This window comes from Equus przewalskii, chromosome 10, assembly GCF_037783145.1.
Source record: "Equus przewalskii isolate Varuska chromosome 10, EquPr2, whole genome shotgun sequence".
In the NCBI taxonomy this organism is placed as follows: Eukaryota; Metazoa; Chordata; class Mammalia; order Perissodactyla; family Equidae; genus Equus; species Equus przewalskii.
Window position 1 is genome coordinate 347289 of NC_091840.1, and position 13461 is coordinate 360749.

At 53.8% G+C, this 13461-nt stretch overlaps 1 protein-coding gene across 16 annotated transcripts in view; it reads right to left on the reverse strand.

Annotated features, from left to right (window-relative positions):
- The window catches only part of TBCD (tubulin folding cofactor D), a 191288-nt gene that overhangs the window by 43871 nt on the left and 133956 nt on the right, over window positions 1-13461 (reverse strand). For 8 of the 16 annotated variants that reach the window (XM_070561238.1, XM_070561236.1, XM_070561233.1 and 5 more), the window contains 4 exons: window positions 11563-11680; window positions 9921-9981; window positions 8361-8383; window positions 1919-1950 (listed from right to left, as the gene is read on the reverse strand). In XM_070561238.1, coding sequence (XP_070417339.1) covers window positions 1919-1950; window positions 8361-8383; window positions 9921-9981; window positions 11563-11680 — 234 coding nt within the window. Of the gene's footprint in view, window positions 1-1918; window positions 1951-8360; window positions 8384-9920; window positions 10003-11562; window positions 11681-13461 lie in introns of all 16 variants that reach the window. The other 8 variants (XM_070561237.1, XM_070561235.1, XM_070561234.1 and 5 more) reach the window with 2 other exon arrangements.

The window sequence follows — 13461 nt, forward strand, 5'->3', positions numbered from 1 at the left end:
TAGATGGTTCTCCTTGGCTGCTTTTATCACCTCTTGCTGTTAAATGTTTGTTGCCCATGCTTATACAGACATGTGTGTGCATGCCCCCGCCCCCGCCACCAGACAGGCAAACACAGCCTTTGTGGGGTCTCCTGTACCTCCAAGCACGGTGACGTCACCTCTGGTCTACTTTGAAACAGCAAACACCAGTCAGTTCCTAGCGCAGAAGTGATAAGCATATGGAACAAGATGGACTACCTGCTGATGACATCGCTGTTCAACCTGATCCCAGGAGCCCAGGACTTCTGCTTCCAGGTTTGGAAGTGCTCTCCTGTGTAGTCTGACTCACATGCAGAACAATCCTGGGGGCACAGACCCCTGCCCAGCCTCTGCACCAGTACAGTTCAAGACCTTCGCCACAACCGGCCACAGCCCCAAGAGGTACCGCCCACCCCCTCACTGCACCCTCACTCCCCATGCTCTGTCCTACCCAGACTCACCCCACACACACTGCCCACTGCCTGGAGGAAACACCTCGTTCCCCGAGAACCCAGCACACTTCAGCCGTGTGGCTGCTTGGAACCCCTGATACCCTCCCACCAGCCAGGACCATACCCTCTTCCCTGGGCCACCCCTCGCCACGCTGCTCCTCCTCTGACAGAGGAATGACATGCCAGATGCGCATGAAGTTACTGCTGCCATCTGAGCTGGAGACTGACTGGGGACAGGCTGGCCATGAAGAGCAGAACACAGGGCAGCACCGACGCCGCAGAGCAGCATGTGGGAGGCCTGAGGTCTGGGTCCAGGGATGTTCCGGAAGCACAGGGAGACTGTCTCTGCAGTTGTTCCAAGGATCTGTACACTATCTCTACTGGGTCGGGGGGCTGCTGCCAGACTCTGCCACTCCTGGAGGGGCACAGGGGACAGAGACAGCCCTGGGGGGACCGAGCTGGGTGGGGCAGTACATGGGAAGCAGGTCAGGAGGAACAGCGAGAGCCAGCGGAGCACAACGTTTCAGAAGCCAGGAAGGAAAGACAGACAGCCACACACACCGAAGGCCCCAGGAGGGGAGGCCAGGGCTGCAGTGAGCACCAGGAGTTCAGGCTGACCTCAGCAAACGACTTCCACCTAGCAGGAGGGGCGTGCTGGCGAGTAAGGGCTAGAGCTGCTGCCCACTCACCCACCAGCCTGGCCTTGCAGCATGTTAACAGGTCCCCACCACTGGCCCCCAGCTCACCAAGAGTACGTCTGTCACATGGGAGCCCACTTACCACCACCCCACCCTGCTCTGGGAGAGGGACTCTCCTGGACCTGGGCCTGCCAAATGCCAGGACCACCAGCTGATTAACGTCCACCAGACAAGCGCATGAGTCCTGGGTTTTCTAGTAGGTTTAGCTCAAAGGATTCAGGAAATCTAGATATTTGCTTCTTGGCATCATTTGAGTTCCCTGCAAATATTATATTTATAATTCAGATTATATTTATAATCTGAAAAATTGCTCTTTGCTCTACAGTGACATTTAGTTTAAATACTGTAATGAAGAGGGAAAGACAGCGACGTTCAACATCCCTAACTTTATTGCCCTCATGAAAGACAAATTGTGCCTCCGCTCACCCATCTGACCCCAGCCACCGCCAACCCTGTGGCTACTGAAACACATCAAAACCCCCAGGAGCGGAAGATGGGAGCCTCAAGTGGACGCACAGGAGTGGGAGCAGCGGAGATGGGCCAGCGTCTCTGCAGGCCAGGCTAACGTGTGCGGCGGTAATTCTGACGGAGAAAACCACCCAGCCACTTGTTTCTGCGAAAGGACACACTCAGGAAAGTTCACAGTACTGAAAAAATTGAGGTAAACACCCTGGGACGTTTTCCTTCCCTCAACGGCAGGAATAAAGGATCGCCACCAGCACCCTGCAGCCGTCCATCATTCAGACCTACCTGCTTGTCTCATGAGTTCTCCTCCCAGACCCCTGAAAAGCAACGAGAACATGCAGGTTAAAATCTGATACTATACAAAACAACACAGAACATCATCACCATGTAACAGCTGTAAGCTCAGGCTTCAAGAAAAATGAAGATGTTAACTAGTTGCTTTTTTATGACAAGTATGAACTACTTTTTATGAAAAGATCTGAAAACACGTGCTGTAACCAGCTTCCAGATGTCTCGACTCCTAACTGGGGTTATTCTGATCTTCAGTTTTTACTGGATACAATCCTTACTGGGATTAATCGCATCATACACTCACACAAAACAAATTCCAAATACTGCTCAACCCTCACTCTGTAAGGACTAAAGGAATTTAAGACACCAAAAAGATACCATCATCTAGTCCAGGGAAGAGATCCACTAATGCTCCGTCATAAACAAAACCAGGAGAAGAAATCCTGCCTGTTCTAGATACCTAATTAGTATCTGACACTGACAACTGGAAATTGGTAAACAGGAATAAAGAAACACCCAGACGAGAAGACAGAAAATTAATTTATGAGACTCTGGCTTCTGCCCCAGAGAGAATAACAGGATCCAGATTTGCCCTCCTGCCTTAAACAACTAGAAAATTGGGTGAAATATATGAAACAAAGATTCAGATGCTGAAAAACAGAGGTCCCGGGAGGAGGAAAGCAAGCGGACGGAGCCCTAGGGCCCCAGGGCACAGCCTGAGGATGGCTCCAGACGCAGAGCAAGGAGCGAAGCCCAGGGGAGCCCCTGCCCTTCTGAGTCAAGGAGCTCGAGAGGGAAGGTGGGGAGGCCCAGGTGCTGGAATTTGAGGGGCCAGGGAGCAGCAGACAGACAGCTCTGGAGCTCCACAGGGGTCCCCTCAACCCGGGCGCTGACTGTGAGCTGACATGCAAGAGAAGACACTAGCTGAGCCTGAGAGGAAAGAAACGCTTGGAGGTAGAAGGCAGGACGCTTTTGGAGCCCACATGGGGTGGGAAGAGCCCCCGGCAGCCAGAGCAGCAATGCCCGGTCACGCACGAGACACAGGCAGAATCCTCTCGAGGGAGCGCCGCAGCAGTCAGCAAGCTTGCCCTGGACCTGCCACAGGGCTTCAGAGCAGGCCTGGAAAGGACCCAAGGGAGTCCAACCAACCTAATGCCTACCAGAAAGCCACAGCCAGCACTGTCAGAAGGAGTGCAACAAGACCCAAGTCCAGCAACGAGAGCCTCATGCAGCCCAGCACCGACACAAGTGCAAGAAAACCCACCAACATAACCAGACACAGAAACGTCCAAGAAGACAGAGTCAGCACGCAAGGTCAATAAGACAGCTATTATAGGCTCCACATGTCCAGGAAGGCAGAGGGAAACAGGCATGAAGAGGAGAGAAAGGAAAGGTACAAAGAGACACAGATGGAACTTTAGGAAATAAACACGAATCCGAAAAGAAGAATGCAACTAACAGCAGTCGGAACAAAAACCAAAATAATAAAAAGCAAGAGGTTTAAACAGATCTTGCTACAAAGAAATGCTGAAAGACTAAGAGGATCATGTAAAACTGACAGCGGAGTCAATTCAAACGAGCTCCTGTGGCCAAATATGGGACAATCTGAGCAAGAAAAAGAGTAACAATGATGCTAATGAATTACCACACACTGGGGGCAAAAAGCACCCACGAGTCTCAGGGACACATCAGAGAGAGCCGAGGGGTGAGAGGGAAAGTTGTTCTTCCCACACAAACTCCAAGTCACAACGTAGAAAGAATGAGGGGATCGGACAAGCACCCTGAGTCAGGCAAGGAGGGAAGGAAAGCGGGGACTCAGACAGCCCAAAGCCCCGCACCGCTTCGCTCCCCAGCCGAGAGGACACACCTCCCACTGGCTCATCTGATCTTCTGGAGGCCACCTGCACCAGGGATCAAACTCAGCACCTCCGCTAGGGGACAACCAGACCAGCATGCACCCCGCGTGGCCAACACAAGTATCCACACAGCCATGCAGCCACACTGTGGTTACGCCAGACCTAACTGTGGAACAACCTGGCAAACCCAGAATGCAGAAGATTACACAAGACAACTGGCCCAAACTCTCAAAAAAGACTATCTCATGAAAAACAGAAGAGCAGGGACTGAACACTATCCAACACAGTCTGTGACGCTGAGCAGATCCCGGCTGGTGGGGGTAGGGGCGCTACGAAAACACCAGAGGACAACTGGAGGACCTGGGCTCACCATGACGCCCGTGGGTTTGGTGCTGACACTGTGGTTGTGAAGAACGATGGTGCAGGTTACACAGGAGAAGGCTCTCCCACAACTCATCCTCACGTTTTAGAGCTGAAATATCATGCCTACAACTTAGCTTCTGCAAAGAAAAACAAACAGTACAGAGAGAGAAGCCCACTAGCTAAGACAAAGCAAACGGTCAAAATGTTAATAACTGATGAAGCCAGGGAAAAGGGGTACAGGTATTCTCTACACTATTCTTTAAATTTTGTTTAGGCCCATAATTCAAGATAAAACACTGGGAGTGAGAGAAAAGCAGTCCTTGCTACACCCTCTCCCAGGGAGCCTTTTCTGAGGACAGTAAACCACAGAGAACGCAGTTCCTAATGGCACTCAAATCAGTGAGAAAGCACAGGGAGAGCCATGCAGAGACGAAGGAGACCCGGCGCCCTGGGGCCCACGGCCGCTGCTCCCAGGACAGCTGGGCAGCCCTCACAGGACAACTGAATCAGGAGTCTCCAAGGGGCCTCAGCTTTACTCACAGAAGGGACAGGCGCACACTCCCTGGGGGACCACAGCATGGGGCTGGGGCCACAGTGATGGCCCACCCTGGGGGCTGCCTCCGCATGCCTCTCGCATATACATCTCATGTCCCACTCCAAGGTCAAGATCCATCTTCACTTGACTACATGAGCTGCCGTTTCCATTTACTCAGAGTCCACGTTGCTTTAAGACTTCTGTGCTTCTGTCCTGCAAATGACGGCCTGTCACCGCTCCTACAGGAGGGCCTGCCACTGCTGGGTGACATGCAGGGACTGCGTTGTGGCCATCACAAGCAATAATGCCATCATGTACTCAAGTGTCACAGGAAATTCAACCCAGGGCTTCCAGAGCACCGGGCCCCTCAGAGGTGCTGGGCTTCAGAACTCGGTTCCCAGTGGGCCACGGGCACCAGTGCAGCCTGGCTAGGACTCCCAGCCCTCCCCTTCTGCCCAACAGGGAATGAGCTTTCCCTCAACCCTGCTGGACACAGCGAGTGCTCAGAGCTCCCACCACGCACAGCAGACCTCCCAGCACAACCCCGCCCGGCGGGCCAGCACTGACAACTCACGTGTCACAGGGACAGCACCCCATTAGCTTGTCAGAACCCCCGGGATGCTCTGGTTCTGCTTCCTTCCTGCTGGTGCCGGGGGCTCTGCGGTCACATGGACACACAGCTCTAGCCCCGGGCTGAACCTAAGGGGTTCCTCCAAGGCAGAGGAGGTTTGCTCCACAGCCAGGGTCACTTTCCGGGGAAGATGGAGGCCGTGGCTAGAAAGGTCTGATGCTCTGTCCCAGCTGCAGGGAGGTTGCCTCTGAGCCCCCAGGATGCTGTGCCGCACAGGAGTTCTCTGTGCACCTGGGCCTTGGGCCCTGATGGGTGGTCTTTGCTGGCAGGTGGGCTACACAGAATCAGCTCCACCTGATAAAAACCCTGGACATCAAGGCTCAGGTGGGCCCCCCTAGGTGGCAAGAGCCGTGCGTGTGTCCTGAGTGGCCAGCTGGGAGGGTTCAGGGCCGCCTGCATGACTCCACTGGGAAGGGAAAATGGAAAGCTTGTGCCTGGTCTCCCTGGACTCTGCCCTGTGGGCCTCTTCTGCTGCTATTTAACCTGTGTGTGGCTGCAGTGGCCACAGCCGTGAGTGTAACGGCTTTGCTGAGTTCTGCATCCTTCCAGCATGTCACCAAGCCTGACGGTGGTCTCAGGGATCCCCAAAGTCACAATAAGAAAACAATATTCCAAGGAAATAATGGGATTACCTTGGATATGAGAGCTCAGAATGAGTGGATGTGGGTATAACACCCACTTGCAACCAACTGCAGGGGTGATGTGACCTCGCTCCTGTGGTCACTGACTGGGGCCTCTGGCCGGGATGTGTGTGGGGGTGGCACAAAGTGGATAAACAATGCAGTGGCACCCAGGCCTGGGTCCCCGGAGAGCCACTGCAGCACAGGGAGGGCCCACGTCTGACTGTTCCACACTGACCTCACTGAAGAGTGTTATTGTCTACTTGTTCTTAAGATCCATCCCTAAAAACAAACAAAGAGCACATGCACGTTTAGAATCTGTGAGATGCTGGCAGATGTCAGAAGCCTACAGCTTCCAGATAAAGCTGCGCCTAACACGCGCATTCAGTCGCCCTGTGGCGGCCATCTGCATGTGGTTCCCTGCCAGCTCTGAACCGTGGCTCTTTAGTCCAGTGGAGTCCAAGCCATTTCATCAGAAAGAAACGAACATGGTTTTATATGAGGGTGAGTTACTCCTTTCTCTCTGTTAAAACAGAGGAAATGCTGGCTGTGTCAGAGCAATCGCCGAGAGCAGCCTGCATCGCAGGGGCTCAGCCCCTGGGGGCTCCCGTGGGAATGGCAGCAGCAGAGTCCGCCCCAGGCCTACCAAGGTGCAGGCCCCTCCTCACAAGCTACCAAGGAAAGCCTGACCCCAGAATGGTCACCTTCGTGCTGAAGGCAGAGCCCGCCCTCCTGCCCACCCACAGTGAGTCCTGTCCGTCTGGGTCCACGCAAGGCTCCACCAGGTGCTTCTGGCCCAAGTCCACTAATGTGCACTCTGGCAGGAAGCAGAGCCGCAAGTCCCGGCAGACATGCACCTGTAGGACGGCACAGAGGCAGTGCCCAGCAAGTGAAGGCAGTCGCTGAGAGAGCCAAAGCCTGGCACACCTCCACACCAACCACGTCCCAGAGACACTCGCAGGATGTGAATGAGCCCTGCTCAGGTCTACAGGCTCGCTCAGCCACGGGTGGTCCGTGGGACAGGAAGGTGTGACTGTTAGTGGGAACGGAGGCAGCACCTGTGCAGTCTCACCAGGGACAGACTTGTCCAGAAAAGGGGATTCTGAAATAAAACAGGGGCAGAGACTTAAAGGAGACCAACTGTAGACGATAAGCACCAACTCAGAGCGGCCCCAAGTCAACAAATGGCAACACCAGCGACTACACAGACCATCCGGTTGGCTCCAGAGGGAAGACCCTGGCCTGAGCTCTGGAGAAGGGAGGCTGGAGACGGCGGGAGGCTGTCTGGAACACTGGAGGCAGGAGGCGGCAAAAATGAGAACAGGCTGATGCTACCATACACAGTTACATTAAAAAGCCATTAAGAAAAATGAAAAGGCAAGCCAGAGACTGGGACAAAATTCTGGCAAACCATATGTCTACAAAGAGCTCACATCCCAAATACGTAAAGAAAACTGACAGCTCAGTAAGAAGAAGACAGACCATGAAATTTTTTTAATGAGCAAAAGATTTGAACACTCACTGCATGGAAGAAGATAGAGGATGACCTGTCATCACAGGAGAAGATCAAGGTCACAAGTCACCAGGGAAATGCAAATCAAAGTGGCCCACGGGAACGCCTCCATTTAAGACTGTCCACACCTAGTGCTAACAAGAACACAGACAGCTCTCACCTGCAGCTGGTGGGAGGAACACGGCACAGCTGTTTCACAAGGTCTGTCAGTGTCTTAAAAACACACATGTGCCACACGACCCAGCACCACCGCTCTGAGGGATTCACCCCGGAGAAAGGAAAGCACAAGTGCACACCAAGACTCATGCACCAGTGTCCACAGCAGCTTTACCCTAATGCCAAGAGCTGATACAACTCATACGTCCACCACCCGGCGAGCAGAGAAACACACCAAGCACATGCACACCACCGGAAACCACACAGCAGTGCGTGGGAACACACACTGCACACGCAGCAACACGGATGAATCTCAGAAACATCACGTGAAGTGAAAGAAACCAGACCCCGAAGACTTCATAGTATGATCCCATCTTCATGAAATTTAAAAAAGGCAGCGCCATGGTGACAGAGAGCAGATGGCGGGGCTGCCGGGCTGGGGGGTTGTCAGCCACGCTGGCTGCTCTGTCGTGGCTGTGGCCACACGACTGTCTGCAACCATCAGGACGAGCCAGCCTTACATGTCAAGAAACCTCAACAAAACTTAAAAATACCAATGCGACTTTTCCTATCTCTTGACTGTAAGCAGCGCTAACACCTGCACAATCAAAGAAGCTCAGTGCAGACATCAGGCAGGACGATTCAATAGGAGCCTCACAACTCAGCTGCTGAAAAGCGTGACCGGACCACCCAACCTTTACTGACAGTGCATTTTCTTCAATTAGACACAAATCATAAGAACTTCAGGTTTGTAAAGCTTACCTGTATAACTGACGATCGTAAAGCTAAAGATAAAGAATTGAAAGTTCTTTAGTTATGTAAGTTATTTGTGTTTTTAAAATAACACAGGAGGTATACAATATTAATGGGCATCAAACCAAGAACAAGGAGAAAATGGTACAGGAGGCGCCTCAGCTGGGCTGGCCTCAGAGCTGACTGCAAGACCCAAGCACGGAGCCTCTCCACTCCGTGAGGGCTCACCCCTCACTAGGCCCCTGACAAGTACCATCTCACCGAACCCTCACGACAGCCCACTTTCCCACTTGGGAGGGAAACTGAGGCACAGCCAGTGAGGGGAGCCAGGACTGACCCGCGTTCTGGCCCCAGGGTCCAATTCATAACCGTTCCCCGAGACAGCCTCTCAGGAAGAAAACTAAGCATTCCAACCCGGGTTCTGATGATCCTTTTTCTTCTGAAAAACTCAGAAGCGCCTCACAGCATCGCCACTGCCATTGCAGCTAAAATTTACTGAAGGTTCACTGTGCCAAACTCCACGGACACTCTAAACGCAGTCTCTAATCCCCAAACGAGCAAGGACGTGGGCGTGTCGTTGCCCACACTTCACAGGAGGAGGAGCCCAGTCTCGGGATCTACACCACTGCCGGTGTGACACTCGCACACCCACACACTGGGCCTAAAAGTCAGACGTGAGCGCCAGGCTCCGCTTCAAAAGGGGGAGATTAAATAAGCAGACTAAACAGCTTTGCCAAAATCACAAACCGAGTTAACACGCTAATAGGATAAGGGTTTGAAATCAAAACGGTGTATTTTTATACGAAGGGGAAAATCTGGAAAAATACAAAACTTCACGCAGAACAACAAACAGTAAAGCCGTTAAATCCTCGTGATTCTCATGTTTTCCTGTAACGTTAGCACCCAGAGCTCATACTTTACCTGGAGTCACAGATGCCTTTGAGAATCTCACAAACCCAGAAAAATACACACACCCTCTCCCCAGAGAAGTGCACCCAAAAATTCTGGGTGTAATTCAGACTCAAGATTCCCGCCTAGAGGCAGAGTTGGGAATCAAAGGGCTTCGTGCTTATCCTACGCGCCATCTCCACGAGAACAGGCCGCCTCTGCGACCAAAGGCAGGGAATGCGCCCTGAGTCGCTGAGCTCCCCCAAGGAGGAGGACGGCGGGCACCATGAGACATAGACAAGGACTGGACACGGGAGCTGAGTGCTATCTGCAACACCCAGACTACGCTGGCCATTAGTCAACTTCTGTCTTGCCCTGAGGACACTTTGGCCACATGAGAAGAAACTCTGAGAAGCTCACTTTCTCTGAGATTTCTTCCCATCCAGACAAACCCATAAGGCATCGGCCACAAGAGAGCAGCTGATGGAGAGAGCCGCTCTGAGCGGACAGAGCCCAGGTCAGCCAACAGGCCCCAGGACCGGTCCTCAGCGGGAAGCTTTCTGGTCATCAGACCCCAGGGCTTCACATGGGGCTGAGGAGAGTGGAGAGAGCTCTAGCGATCAGGTGGCCAGGCTCCGAGAGGCTTCGAGAAAGGGGCACGCTCCAGCACTGCACACGGACCTGCTGGTGAATCTGCTTCAGGCCCTGCACCACTGTTTCGTCCAGGTAGTCCGCGACGGGCCTGTGGAAGGTCAAGCACAACCTGTGAGAGGCGGAGGACAATGAGAACCAAGGAAGCCACGGCTCGGGCCTGCATTCTGTCTGGGGCCCGTCAGCTCCCCTAAACACCTGCAGGGGACTCCCCCAAAGCAGCGTCCACTCAAGGGGGTGACGGAAGGACCTTCACTGGAAAGCTCTGACAGAGGCAGCAGTCTGCTGACAAAGGAAACAGTCCTGCAACAAGGAAAGAAGGAGGCCAGCTTGAGAGCCGGGACCCCTGGGGACAGGGAGCACTGAGAGCACTGGGGGCACTGAGGCCCTGGGGACGGGGAGCACTTGAGGGCCCTGGGGATGGGGAGCACTTGAGGGCCCTGGGGCAGGGAGCAGCCAGGTTCGCAGCTCTGGAAAAGAGACAGGACAGCTGAGCTGAGAGCAGGGCCTGTGGCCAGAGAGGAGCTCGCCCAGTGGCCCCTCGCCATCCTGTGAAGGCCTGCTCACGAGGCTGGCCCTCACTGGCACCAGAAACCTGGATCTCAGGAGGGTTCCTACCGTTCCCTAAACGATGAGGGTGGCTCCCTGCACCCACACTGCTTGTACAAAGCACGAGGCTTATGCTGAAGCCTGCTTTCCTTCTGGGAGTCTGGAGTTTTAGCACATACCAGACAGAATACCCACATGACCAGTCCCCCATGAACCCTGGGCACTGGTCCCTTGACCCTCCCTGGTGGGTGACATGGCATACGTGTCGTCACACTGCGTGCCAGCAAATGAGGTGCACCCGTGTGGCTGCACTGGGAGGGCAATCACGCCTGGTCTCCCCTGGACTTCTCCTCAGCCAGGTGAGCACTGCTGTGACGCCAGGTCCTCGGCCCAGCCCCCGGGGCCACTGCACCCACACAAGACTCCCTTGAAACGGACCGTGCTTGTGAGCCTGAGCCTGAGGCGAAAGACGACCAGACTCCGGGGCCCCTTGGTGAGAGGAGGGGTCATGGTGGTGTCTCACTGTCATTCTGTCCCCAGGCAACCACCCAAAGTGACACGACACGACTCAGTTCTCGCACTGAGTCCAAGAACCAGGTCACAGACATTACATGCGTCATGAACTCTCACTTTCGAGGAAAAGTCGGGTGGAGAGAAGAGTAAGAAAAACTGAGTGGTTCTTCGCAAACGTCTTCACAAGCGTAAACTTCTCAAATGAGCCTGCATCGTGAGCTTATTCATCCACACAAATTTCGCCAACGGAAAAAGTGCTTGGTGGAAACTTTTACCTCTATATTCTCTGATATTTTAAATTATGAAAAGTGACAAATGAACGAAGACTACTATGTGAGCGACTCAGTACTGCCTCTGCCGTCACAGTCTGACTCACCACCTCAGACAGCGGGAGGCGGCCTGAGAGCACAGCTGCTTAACGCTCATGGCCATCAGCAGCCCCACCTGGCTCCCCGGAGGGAGGCTGCTCCATCAGAGGATGCGGCTTGTCAGAGAAGAGGGGACCACTGACGAACCTCGTCAAATAAACAGTGGGGACCTGCAGACCCGGGACACGGACACAAACAACAAACGCGAGCACCATGGGGTCCCGCGGGAGAGTGGTACTCACCTGTCCTCCTGCACTGCCAGTCTGGACAGGCTGTGGGCAACCTCCGCACAGGCCAGCACTGCCCCGTGCCGCGTGTGCAGGTCCAGACTCTGCGTCATCGACAGCAGACGTGGGAAGACTGCAAAGGACAAGGGCGGAGGACACGTGGCATGAACACAGAGGATAATTTGTAGACATGCGGATTCAGGATCCAAGGGGAGAAATGCACTACTGAAAGTGATCCTGTCAGGATCATTATTGCAACATCCAGGACTTAACCTCAAGTCACCAACATGCCACACTCCTCAGCGCTCGGAGTGAGCGGGACCTGACTGAGGACACCTCCTGCACCCCGAGTAGCACACACCCTCCGGGTCCCCAGACACAGGGTGGGTGACACAGGTCGAGAACAGAGAGCAGGGAAAAAGGAAAACAGGCTGTTTCTAGGTCTTTGCTGTCATCAAGTGGGCAGAGCAGGATAGAGGCCGAGCCGAGGGTGCTCCATTGCACACGCGGTGCGCCCCAGCTCAGGAGCCTGTTCTCTCCTGCTTGGAGCAGAGGCAGCCTCTGAGCCTTCTGTGCTCTGGGGCCAGAGAGCAAGGCCACAGAAGCCTTATAGCCTGGCAGAAAGTGCAGATGAGGAGCCACCTCCACACTGGCTCTGCCCCGCCAGCCTGGGAGACTCACAGCCCTGAGCCTCAGCTTCCACAAATGCACAAATGCAGTGGAGGGTGTAAAAGCCAGGAGAGCTCCCACACACGCACTCAAACCTGCAGCTGGCAGCCATCAGCGTTTAAGAATCGGGTGGGCCGGCCCGGTAGCGCAGCAGTTAAGTGCGCACATTCTGCTTCAGCAGGCCGGGGTTCACCAGTTCAGATTCCGGGTGCAGACATGGCACCGCTTGGCACGCCATGCTGTGGCAGGCGTCCCACATATAAAGTAAAGGAAGATGGGCACGGATGTTAGCTCAGGGCCAGTCTTCCTCTGCAAAAAGAGGAGGATTGGCAGCAGTTAGCTCAGGGCTAATCTTCCAAAAAAAAAAAAGAAGAAGAAGAATCGGGGAATCCCCTATCTTGGGGCCGCTGACACTTTTGACCTGGGCAGAAAGGATGACACCAAGCACCCCTTCATGCAGGCAAAGACTGTTGATTAAAGGCAAGATTCCCGAGTAAGGTTAATTAACAGACCACAAAGCTGAAAGGGCCCTTAGGGACTAAGAGGCCCCAAATCTTAAAGCCCCAGAGTGTAAAACACACACCTAAGAAAAATCAATAACTCTAAGTGAGGCACTATGATTCGACTACTAGTTACTCACTCTAATAAATGTCAGCGGGAATAAGTATAATTTTGAGGAATTCGTGTATTGTTCCCTACATTTGAACTATTCCAAGTAGAAAGGACAGGATGGGACACATGGGCTCCTTCCTCAGTGATGACAGTGTAATCAATTCAGACTCGGCGGTGCTCCCCCAGGCTGATTCCACGCTGACGAGGACTCTGAGGCACCAGTTCAAGCTCGTCCCACAGACATTGGCGAATCACGCAGGAGCCACCCGGGAGTTAGGGAAGCAGCCTATTCTGTAGTATATTACACTATGAATTACTTCACTTGTTCTTTAAAAAAGGCTACTTCTGAAACGCGCATGATGCACAACACACTCCGTCCATGCCCCACGGGGACCGGCACCTGCCCCCAGGACACAGATGCGGTGTTCACAATGTCTGTCCTCGCAGAGGCCGTGGCAACTGGCTTGTGTCCTGTCCCGATTAAGCACAGACCAGTTCCGCACGCACTTCTCAGCAAGAGAGAAACACGATGTTATTTCTAGCCCGCTAGGCCTCGACACACGCAGGGGGCTGTGCTCAGTGTCCTGCCGTGTGTGTGTGCATGTCTGAGGTGCACGTGTGTGTGCGCGCGTG